Genomic DNA, 12,082 nt, shown 5'->3' with positions numbered 1-12,082 from the left:
AGGAATGCAAGAGAATTTAGAGCAATACAATAAGAAGTTTTGGGATGCATTGCTGCCCGTAAATTCTTATCGTGCCGTACCCCTTCATGAGCAAGTGGAAAAATATGTATGTGGGTTGCCCAAAGGAATTAGGGATTTTTGCATAAAATCCACCGTGTCTAGCATGTCTCAGCTCATAGAGACTGCTGCTACAGCCGATGCTTTGCTGGGTGGAAAGGATTCAGGCTTCCAAGAGAGTGGGGAGAAGCCGAATAAAAAGTTGTTTAAGGCTGAGAAAAGGGGCATATCTGAAAACCCGCCTGAAAAGAGGCCAAAAGAGCAAAGAAAGGGCTCGAAAACATTGGCACAACGTAGGGAATTGATGGCTGCAAATAAATGCTTTATTTGTGAACAGGAGGGTCATATTGCAAAGAACTGTCCCAATAGGCAGGAAGCTGCAAAATCAGAAAATCAGGGAGATCCTAAGGATAAAAGGCCCAAAACATCAGTGGGATTGGTGCCCGATGTTGTTAGTGATCAGCCCAATGATGATGCTACTGAGTTGTGCAGAGCATGGGGCAAAATTAGGGATCAGCATGCATTGATCTTCTTTGATAATGGTGCATGAGGCAACTTCATCTCTACTGACATGACAGCCCGTCTAGGCATCAAAGAGGATGAGATGCGAGCCATAGGGGAAGTTGGAATGGCATGTAAGGGTCATGCAGAACCTGTCACACCACTCATTGGAAAGCTTTGGTTGCACATACATATGTGGACAGCGAAGAGTTTTACATTGCTCCACTTGAGGGTTGTGATGTGTTGCTTGGTATGCCATGGTGCCATCGTATGCATGCAGTGATTGATTTATATGCAAAAGAGATCACTATTCAACATAAGAGAAAGACACTCACACTTGATGTAAAGTTGAAAGGGGAATCTATCCCTATTGTATCTGCAGCTGCTATTTCTAAAGTAATGAAAAATCATCTTTCAGCGTATTTAGTTTTTGCTAAGGATAAGGATGATAGTGAGAATGTTGGGAATATGTCTAAGTTAGAGAAGGATTGCATGTCATTTTTGAAAATGTATACTGATTGCTTCTCTCAGTCACTTCCAGGGCAGCTACCACCTGAAAGACCCGAAGATCATGGCATAGACCTTATGCCTGGAAGTAGCTTTCCTAATAAGCCACCCTATAGAGTCAGTGCAGCCCAACAGAAGGGGATTATGAGTCGGGTAAATGAGCTGTTAGAAAAAGGACTAATTCAGCCCAACTCATCTTCTTTCTGTTTTCTAGTGCTTTTGGTGTAGAAAAAGGATGGTTCATGGCGTATGTGCATTGACTATCGTGCTCTGAACAAGATCACGATAAAGAACCGCTTTCCGATCCCTCGGATCGATGATGTTATGGATAGATTGCAGGGGGCAGCAATATTCAGCTGTATAGATTTGAAAAGTGGGTATCATCAGATACGCATTAGACCGGAGGATGTGCCTAAGACAGCTTTTAGGACATCTTTTGGATTATATGAATTTCTTGTCATGCCTTTTGGACTTACGAATGCTCTTGCCACTTTTAATCGGATGATGGATCACATCTTTCAGCCACATAGAGCATTTGTGGGTACCTTCTTTGATGACATGATTGTCTATTCAAAGAATGAGACGGAGCATAGAAAGCACTTAGACATTGTTTTCAATGAGCTACGTAAGCATTGGCTGGTTATCAATGACAAGAAGAGTGAATTCTTTTTGCATGAAATCCACTTCTTGGGACATATTGTATCGGCTGATGGTATTCATATGGACCCTGCTAAGGTTGAAGCAATACGCTCATGGCTAGCTTTGAAGAATATTCATGAAATCCGTAGCTTCTTGGGTTTATGTTCTTACTATAGGAAGTATGTACGCGGGTTTGTTGAAATTGCATCTCCATTGCATGCTTTGCAAAAGAAAGATGTGCCATTTAGATGGACAACAGTGGAAATTTCAGCATTTGAAAAGTTGAAGGAAAAGAGGACTGTGTGTCACAAAGCAGTTGAGGCCTAGAGTGATCATTGAAAGTCATGCCCCTCCGTATGCAGGACACAGAGGTATTGATGCCATAGTCAAGGCAGTGGAGCATTTCTTTTATTGGCCAGCTTTGAGGCATGATGTAGAGCAGTATGTTAGGGCATGCATCATATGTCAGAAGGTAAAGCATGATAGGCAAAAGATGCCGGGCTTGTTGCAGCCCTTGCCTATTCCAGATAGGCCTTGGCAGAGCATTGCTATGAACTTTATCTTTGAGCTTCTTAGGACACCTACAGGGAATGATGGGATATGGACTATTATATTGGCAAACAAGCCCATTTCATTCCGGTGAGGAAGAAGATAAAGGTTGATCATATGGCATGATTATTTATGCAGCACATTTTCAAGTATCATGGTATGCTTGAGTCGATCATCAATGATCAAGACCCTCGGATGACCAGTCTATTCTGGAAGGGGTTGTTTGAAAACATGGGTACCATGCTGAAATTCTCATCATCCTTCCATCCGCAGATAGATGGTCAGTCTGAGGAAGCAAATTCCATAGTGTTGGATTTTTTGAGGTGCTATGTTTCAGACCACAAGACACAGTGGGAGAAATATTTGCCATTGGTTGAGTTTGCATACAATAATACGGTGCATAGTTTCACTGGCAAGGCTCCATTTGAGGTGGTTGAGGGTGGCAAGAAGGTTCCGCCTATTTTGCACACTAAGGATAAGATCTTTGAGGCTGATCACTTTGTGGAAAGCTTGGATGTAGCTTATGCAAAGATAAAGTATACACTTCAGAGATCACAGGACAAGCAAAAGCGGGCAGCTGATTGCCATAGACGTGCTTTGCAGTTTGCAGAGGGCGATTATGTATTGCTGCGTTTCGAAAAGGCAAGGCTGAAAAAGATGAAGGGAAGAGAGAGGTTGTATCCGAAGTTAAGCATGAGATACTATGGGCCCTTTCAAGTGTTGGAAAAGGTCAGCGATGTTGCATATCGGCTGAAATTACCTCCACATTGGCGGATACACAATGCCTTTCATGTCAGTTTGTTGAGACCTTTTCGTGGTGATGTGCTAGAAGATGTATCTGCTGAAATTCAGCCAGAGGTTGAGGAACTAGATGAGATTTTGGTACCCGAGCAGATTTTGGCACATAAGGAAAGGAAGGTCAGAGGTAAAGTTTCCAAAAGATATTTGGTGAAGTTTCAAAATTATTCACCAATGGATGCAAAATGGATGGAAGAGGATGACTTGGCAGACCATCCTCAGTTGTTGCAACTTTATCTCGATGCCTTTCAGTTAGAGCCGACTTTGGATCGGGCTTACTCAGGTTCAGCAGAGCGGGCGTTCGGAGCATTGCCTGATGCTCAAGGGGGAGGTAGCACTTCCACTCCACCGGTTTTGGACAGCTCTCGTATGTAGTGGATCTCGGATGTATTCAGCATGCATCCAAGGTACTGTGCTGACAGTATGTTTGCCATGAGGTCACTACTCGGTGTACTAGTCACTGTGAGATACATGTATATGAGTATGGTTGTCACCGCGGCTCTGAGACTATACTTATGCACGAGTTTTTGGACGAGTTTGGCATGAGTTTTTGCCTCAATTTTGAGATCAAATTCTGATTAGTTTCAGCTCAGTTTTTGATCTGTTTGAGGACTGTTTATGATCACTTTGGGATCAGTTTTGCATCAGCTTTTGCATCAGTTTCTGATCAGTTTTTTTTACCATCAGGTTGTGATCAGTTTGGAGTCACGTTTACAGCCATTTGTGATTAGTTCTCATATCAGTCCATGATCAGTTTATGATCAGGTCATGCTCAGTTTTTAATAGTTTACAGCTGATTCCATGGACAGCCGCATGTAAACGAATGTCATTGACAATTCAGCCATAGTTTCGGCTCGGTTTATGCTTTACTATGGTTGTGTAGTTAGCATTCTTGAGAAACAAGAGTTTGGGATGCATCCGATGAGTTTCTGGCAACAGTTCTGGACTATTGTTGAGCTTTATGCTATGTTTATGTTGGCTAGAAATTTTCAGCAAATGGTGGGCATATAAGATAGTTAGTTTGCAGTGGCCAATGTTGTGTTGACTATGATGCCTCGTGAAAATTCGAGTGCAGTATTGTTTGTTTTGACACATTACAGTGCAATCGAGGACGATTGCAAGGATTTCAAGGGGATGGTCTGTCACGAGGACGTGAAAATTTGATGCTTTGCTTATGTTTAATTGACATTTGATTAAAGGATTAATCAAATGTGCAATTAAAAGATGCACATGTGTTGCACATGTGAGGTGCAAGCTACTTTCTCACAGTTGAAGACCGAAGGACCTTGTGAAAAAGATGGGTGTCAAAGGCAAAAGTTGTAACAAGTTACACTTGTTAGATTCTAGGTGAATTTTGGTGTCAGTTTGCCCCTAGGACCATTAAGTGGCCATTAAGTGTCAGTGGTGACACTAGGAACTAGGCATTAATTAATGGATTAATGCTTGTCTAAGGGTCAATTAATGCATGGGACCACTTTGGGTTGCAAATGGCATAGCCAATTAATTTTTGGATAGGCAAGGTCAATTTTCTGGGCATGGATTAAGGGCTGAATTAATTTTCAGAATTAATTAATTCTGAAAATTAATTAAATGATTGGAAATTGCTGAAAATGGATTAAGAAATGTGCCACTTGGCAAAACTTTCCCATACAAGTGGGGGAAAGGCTAAATAGGGCTGAAGGGAGAGGAAAATCTCGTTTTTTCATTTTGGAGCTGTTGGAAAGAGGTGTTGGATTGTTGCTGCCAGCTTTTGGGGCCAATTCCCAGCCGTTGGAGACCATTTTGGTGATGGAGATTGCATATTTTTGACCTTGGGAAGCTGACAATTGTTGTTGATGCACTTTCTTCTGAAGATCACAGTCTCTGATGCTCCTATTGTTGTTGGTGCATCCGTTTGGGGCTGGTACAGCAGGGCAGCAACTAATTTTGATCAGTTCTTCGTGACAAATCTCAAAATTTTCTCTCTCTACAGCATTCTCTCATTTCCTTCAGCCTATGCTCAGCCATTCTCAGCAATTCTCAGCCATTCGGAGGAGATCCCAGTCACTTTTGGTGGGCCGATCTGTAATTTCTGCAATAAACCCTAATTCACAGCAGAAATTAGGGTTTAGCAACCACCTTGGGATCCGTGCCAGAGATTGAAGGCTCAAGGGACTGAAATCAACAGCTGATAATTGAAGATTATCAAGGGATTTTAGGAGCCAGCCCATCCCCATTTGATTTGGGGCAGCATTTGGCTAGCCAAGGGTCAAATTGGAGAAGAAGTCCTGGGTGAAACAAGGGGCAAATGACCGAAAAGGCTTGCTGGACATTTATGACAGCAAGAGCAATTGGTTAGCAGGAGGAGATTGAAGAATCTCAAGTTGTACTCCTTCCAATTGAATGAAAGCTAAAGAAATACCGCAAGGGGCGCCAATTTTAGGGCCAACAGGGTGTCTACTGTCCAAGAATGTTATGGTAAAGTGTGTATTTCATTTTATGTGCATTTATTTATTGCTGTAATTAACTCTTAAATCAGGTTATCACCACCCATTCCAAGAAGGAAGGCTGGTTTCAGCATCCACATACTAAAACTCAACATTGTTTTGACCACTAAGGCATTATGCATTGCAATGCATAAATTGAGCATAAACAACATTTCATGGCAATGATGTACCACATCATAGTCATATAAAGCATACATCAGTCGTTGCAAAGCACATGTAACTTATGCAATTGTACTTCTTTTGCATCACCTACAAATGTACATTGCATACCATTCATGTATTCCATACATGCCTTGCAAATGTTTGACTAACATAAGCTTTTAACAAATCAAGAAGAATGAGACCGTTAAGTTTTGTTTGGCCATTCTTGTTAGAGGCTTGTTTTATCCTTATCCTTTATTTGAACATTGCCTCAACATGTGGCTTGCTTGTCCACATTTGAACTGTTAAGCTTTGTTTGGCCATTCTTGGATTTTAGACTATTATGTTCTGCTTCTCATGTCATCTACTTTCAGAGCTGTGAATATTCTTCTAGTGTTGAACCTTCAAGAGTAGCTCCCAAGATCTTTGTCTAGTCATCAAATGGCTATGGGCTATTTCAGTAGTGTATTCTCTCTTTATGTGATGTTTGATGGAGTCTACTTTGGCTTAGACGATATTTGTACCTTGCTTGAACATAAAGCAGTTCTTGCAAGCCTAAGCAAGTGATTTGTTTTGAAAACCAAAGACTAAGACCTGGGGCCACAATAGCACTTCTTGTTGTTTATATGTGCAAACTTTCGTTTTTGTTTGACAAAATTTTATTTTACAAGATCCTGTCAGATTGTAGACAGCACCTGTCTTTTCTCTTCTGTACAACATTCTCACTTTTAGAAAACCTAAATTGTTGTAGATGGTTCAGCACGTTCAAGTATTATGTGAAGATGGTCGAGAATCTATCCAGGGAATCCGATGGTTTGTGGGGTTGCGCCTCGTGCCGTTTACTATAGTATCTACTTTGAACTGTTTGCATTTCACAAATGATGCAGGAGATCCTGACTTCAGGGCTGAGTCAGGTGTGTGTGCTTCTGGCTCTCACATACTGTATTCACGCTTAATTTAAATCTATTAAGATTGAATTTGTTCTGCAGATGATCTGCGTATTCTCCTTCCAAAAGGACTTGAAATAATAGGAGCAGCAGTGGCTGGAACAGATGCTTTGAAAGCAGTTAAGAAGGCTGGAGAATTTTCATATAAGCTAATGAGTCATATGTGCCCACATTTGGGCAAGCCTGAGGGAGTCATTACAGCTTGTTTGGAACCTGGAAGTGCAATTTCACAATACTACTATTGCACAGGCATGAAGTACTCCTCAGTTGAAGCTTGTGATGGTGTTGTTGGCCATGAAAAGCCTGGTCATTATCTCTGGTCAAACTTGTGCCTTTTGCAATGTAAACTGCAGTTAAATATACCTGTATATGCAGATTCCTTTCCAAAGCCTTCAGGTAATGTTTACTTGAGTTTGGTGGTCTAAGAGTGTGAAGATACCACTCTTTCTTTTGACCTTTCCCTTAGAGTCAACGAACAAGAATAATTGAGTTTTTAATAGTATGTAATGCACACGCTACAATGTTGAGGTGCCCTTAGCAGTCAACTTTCATAATGCATAGGAAACAAAACTTTGGATTGACATAGTTGAAAAAGAGATTGACATGAGCGGGAGCTCTTATGCATGCTATCTTGCTAAGTAAACATCTGTAATGACTAACCTTGTTGATGTTTTCACAACTTCTCTGGAACTATCGTGGATATTCTGTTTTATTGCAATATTCACATGATAACTGCAACTATGCATTTTGTGTGCTTGATACTTCAGATGTAGGGACACAGCTGTCAACAGCAGTTGAGAAAATTCTTCACGATTTGAGGAGCTCAGATTCATTCTGCTATATCGAAGGTCATTCTAGGAATTCTGGAAAAAAACTGCATTTCTTGTTAAGCTCAAGTTTAGAAAATCAACAAACAAGAGACTTGGGTACTGATCGACTTAAGGAGCCAGAAACACTATGTTGTTTTGATGTATGTCCCCCAAGATCATTCAGCTCAGCGTATGGGGTGCAGGTACGTTGGTTTTTAAGTTCCTCTTCTTGGATGTGAATCTTTTTTAATTCTTGAGCATTTGTACAATTCTTGAAAGTTGAAGAACCATATGTTATGCAGATTTTTAGAGATATGATTTGTTGACGCTTATGGTTTGGATTGTTCTTGTCAATCTTATGCAATTGCAAAGCATGATAAAGGTCCTGACTGCACTATAAACTGCGAGTTAGTGTCATTTGATGGGCCAATGTGCATAGCTAAAGTGTCTAGATTCTTTTCTCTGTCAATCTCCCCTAATGCTGTTCTTACATGTAAATTCCTTCTGTTTCCTCCCCTTTTCTCCTTGGTTTTAACTTTTGCACTTAGTTTATCCTATGACATTGCTACTGGACAATCAATTCCAAGTCTGTGGCATAGCTGGCGGTCTCACTGATACTTCACCTTTGTTACTCTATAACCATCATATGATTTTACTACTGATTGGCACATAGCATACATGTCCTTGAGGTTAAGAGGTTCATGAACCACCCTTTCTATGTGTGGATGCCTGATGTATGCTGTTTTTCTACCTCTCCGAGTCCATCACGCGTATCTGTGATTTTTATCTGAGAGTTCCCTAATGTTTGTGGAAAAGCTTGGTGGTATGCTGTGTTTCTACCTCTATGAGTCTACCATTGTATATCTATGATTTTAATCTGAGAATCCCCTAATGTTGGTGGAAAAGCTTGGTGCTTTGTGGTGACGGTTCAAGTTCTGTTCCTGAATAGGTGGTGGCCCTTGTGATGTTGTAGCCCACATCCTCGTGGTTGCCACTCATGGCAAGGTTATGCCACAATGGCCAGCATCTTGTTTTGTTTGGGCTTTTGGTTGACTAAGGCTTATATTCAAAGGGATAGCATCTCCCTTGTTGCGGGTACTGTATGTGTGCATCTTATCTAGGAGATTCTTTTCCTATGTCTAGGATCTCATCCTTTTCCTTCTCGGTAGGGTCACTGTCTAGGCTGTCTTTCCACATCCATACCATAAACTGTTTACAGAATTTTATTGTGCCATGTCTTCTCTCTTTATTTTTCATGTTTGGTAATAACAATCATATGAGCTCACAACTTAGCCATTCTCTCCCAAGCTTGTGAAATGTTCAAATAAGGAAAATACTAAAAATCTAGAAAAATGTCTACTTTTAGTGACCAGGCTCTACATCTGCATCCCTTATAAGTGTTTGAACTTTTGGTTGCCAAGGTTGTGAAGCTGTATCTCTACTTTATTGTTGGTGGTTTCTGATATGGCACATGGGACAAGAGATTCAACATTTGGAGATCTGTGAGACAAGGATATCCTTTTACTCCCACTCCCTTCTTCCTCCTTTTTGTAGTAGAGGCGTTGGGTTCTTTTATGACAGGCAGACTGACTAGCATTAGAGGGATCAGACTTTCTATACGAGATTTTGGATCTGGAGGTATGCACATAAGACAATTGTTTATCTGGATGGGTGTGAAGGTGACTTCTATCCTTTTGTGGTAGCGATGTGACACAGCTTTTGGGTGTGTACCTAATACCTAATTGGAGACCACAACTTGGGTTCATCCTTGGCTCCTGGTGAGATATATAGGGTGCAGCACTGGGGTTGTCTTTATTTGAAGGCTTAGCCCCCTTCCTTTTGATGATCAAGAGGTTGCTTTATGGGAGTGCAGCCCCTATTTCTTGTTGGAGTCAAGAAGGAAGCACTCATGTGGTAGTACAATTTACCCTCGCTTCCTTTTTAGTCTCAATCTCTACTTATGGCTGTGTGTGAGCTGCTCATCCATAGCTTGTTTATCCTTCTTTTTCCCTTTGAGTCTTTGGTAGCCTTGCCAAATGGCTGTTCCACATCAGCCTTGGGCTGATTTTTCACTTTTCGCTTGCCTTAACCTTTACTTTTATACATACAAAGCATAGCTACATCACTTGTTCTTATAGCGATGTTTTTCCGAGTCAAAACAAGGGGCCAGTTAACTCCACGAATGTGAGGGGCTGTTGTGGCCTTGTCAAGGACAAATTTAGTGAAGTATGGAAACTAAGATAAGACTTTGGAGGAGAGTTAAGTGTGATGTTAACCATGTCTTCATTAGATATCGCTTCATCAATATTTAGGAGCTGCTCTCTCAAATTGTGAATGTAGGTAAGGCGTTTTGTCATGCCATCACCCTCATCCATGTGTGCATTTTCCAATTCTCATTTCAAGCACGAGATTCTAGCCTCATTTCTAGCTGCAAACATCTGCTCAATGATATCTCGTGTTGCTTCGAGGTCTTACAAGACCGAATATGAGGTATTATTGCTCTCTTGATTGATAGAGCAATTAAAAACAAGCCCTGTGCATCTTTGGACTCCCATTGTCTTTGTTCTTCTGTAGGAGGAATGTGGGCAGCAGCATGGGTAGGTTGCTGTCCTCTAGCGCTCTCTTGAGGTGCTTGAGCCCTCTTGGTCTAGTTGAATCATCGGTCAAAAAATCCCAAAGATCCTTATAGTCGATTGCGCACCATGAAACTCCACAAGGAGTAATTGATGCCATCCAATTTGTCCTCTTGAATAAGGACACCCAAAAATGTTGCTATGATCCTCGTGACCTTGTTGAACCATTGCTGCAATAAAATGCACAAATTTCAACCAAACACTTTTAAGATGAAGTGCAAAATGTACTCTCATGAGAACTGAAATCCCAACAGAGGATTGATAATGCAATCACAAAACTGTCTCAAAGCAAAATCTGCCTTAAATGCTTTATAGAGCATGCCAATACTGACTTGAATGGCAATACACCTCTGTACCTTGAAATGTGTGCCCAGAAAGTCAATTTCAGCAATTTAATGCCGTAAATCCCCAAATTGGCACAAATTTTTGAGCTCAACTTGTATTAATCAGCAAATAAAAGTTTTACCTGAACTTGGTTGCTTCTTGGGATGCATGGAATGCAAAAGCCACAAATTTTCTAGAAGAAATTTTGAGAAATTGAAGAAATTTCATAGTTACAACCTTACAATTCGATGAAATGTCACCTCAGGATGTGGATTAATTGCAACCAGCAAATTCACTGCATCTTCGGATGCATATCGGCTCCAAAGATGACAAAAGCCCCAAATTTCTTATGAAAATTTCAAGAAATTTCAGAAATTGGGCAAGTCAGCTGAAAACCCCCAAATTTATTGGCATCGAGTATGAAAAATTGAAAATCTATTTGAAATTGGGGATGAGAAAGAAATTGCACAAGTTTCCAAAAAGCCCCCAATTCTAAAATTAGGGTTTTTGCACTTTTAGGGTTTCTGAGTGCTTTTGCATAGCTGAAAATGGCAGAGATGGGCAAGATGAACTGGAAATTGCACAAACATTTAAAAATCCCTAAATTCAGAAATTAGGATTTTTGCATTTTTTTTGTTAGATATGTAGAAAATGGTGGGCATAGTTGAGAAAATGGCAACATGGCTGAGAATATCATGAGTAGGACTAAAAGAGGTTGCATGTGTAGTTTGAAAACAATAGTAATTCCTTCTCCAAAACAACAGCTTCTCTTCCAAATAAATAGCTCCTTTTCCTTTGTTGCCTAAGTGGACTTCGTGGGGATGGCACAGGCTGAGCGGTAGTGAGACTAAACCCATGTGTCTAGCTTTGACATCAACTATTGGAAATATGAGAGAGAGAGAGAGAGAGAGAGAGAGAGAGAGAGAGAGAGAGAGAGAGAGACTGTGTGTGTGTGTGTGTGTGAACACAAGATAGTGAGCAAGAGGGGACAGTAGTCCCACACTCAAAATATGCAAGTACTAGAGTGATAGAATGAAAGTACAATAGGTCTTAAGTAAGTTAGACCTAACCCTAACTCAATTGGAGTTAAACTAACTCTAGTAGTAGTGACACAACTTATTAACTTAGTTGTGTCCACACCACACACTAAAACATTGGGCACTGCCCATAATTGACCAATTCTAAGACTTTTTTTGGGAAAAAAAATACATGTTTGATGTTAGCAAAGTTACAAGGATTTGAAATGCCAAGTGTTTTTCAATTTAATGCTCAGAAGTAGATGGACAATCACTAAGTTGAATGGCATTCTCCAGATGCCATCTCCATTGAACTTTACACTATTGCGTTCTCAATCAAGGGCTACAGAAAAAGTTTCAGCCCCTTTTATAGAATATTTACCTGGTATGTGATGTTTTGGAAGTTTTTCTGTCATTAACAACATACAAGATATTTACTGGATTCTTTGATTGTTGCATTTCAGCTTCTGGCCATACATCTATCAAAACTTTGAGTTTAAACCTTGATGTACTTTGCCTTGCACATAATGAGCTTTCTTTACATAAAGCAACAACAACTCTTGTGTTGCCTGCCATTATTGATCAATTAGAGGCTGCAAAAAATGTTGTTTTGAAAGAAGAAAGTGAAAATGTGAAGGTAACTCTTTAAAGCTATGTTCTCCCTTTGCTGATGCA

General features: G+C 40.5%; 1 protein-coding gene across 4 annotated transcripts in view; it reads left to right on the top strand.

Annotated features, from left to right (window-relative positions):
* LOC148019841 (Peptidase C78, ubiquitin fold modifier-specific peptidase 1/ 2) overlaps window positions 1-12,082 on the top strand; it is a 117,596-nt gene that overhangs the window by 25,723 nt on the left and 79,791 nt on the right. For 2 of the 4 annotated variants that reach the window (XR_015694880.1, XM_087700038.1), the window contains exons 2-6: window positions 6,430-6,592; window positions 6,668-7,021; window positions 7,393-7,637; window positions 11,705-11,792; window positions 11,872-12,044. Coding sequence is in view for 3 of the 4 variants with exons in the window: in XM_087700038.1 (XP_087556164.1) it covers window positions 6,430-6,592; window positions 6,668-7,021; window positions 7,393-7,637; window positions 11,705-11,792; window positions 11,872-12,044 (1,023 nt within the window). In the remaining variant the exon portion in view is untranslated. The remainder of the gene's footprint in view (window positions 1-6,429; window positions 6,593-6,667; window positions 7,022-7,392; window positions 7,638-11,704; window positions 11,793-11,871; window positions 12,045-12,082) is intronic. The other 2 variants (XM_087700039.1, XM_087700040.1) reach the window with 2 other exon arrangements.

This window comes from Lygodium microphyllum, chromosome 19, assembly GCF_053477565.2.
Source record: "Lygodium microphyllum isolate KBCC chromosome 19, Lygodium_microphyllum_v1.1.10, whole genome shotgun sequence".
NCBI lineage: Eukaryota > Viridiplantae > Streptophyta > Polypodiopsida > Schizaeales > Lygodiaceae > Lygodium > Lygodium microphyllum.
The sequence above is the reverse complement of the archived record's forward strand: the minus strand, read 5'-3'. Positions and strand labels throughout refer to the sequence as shown.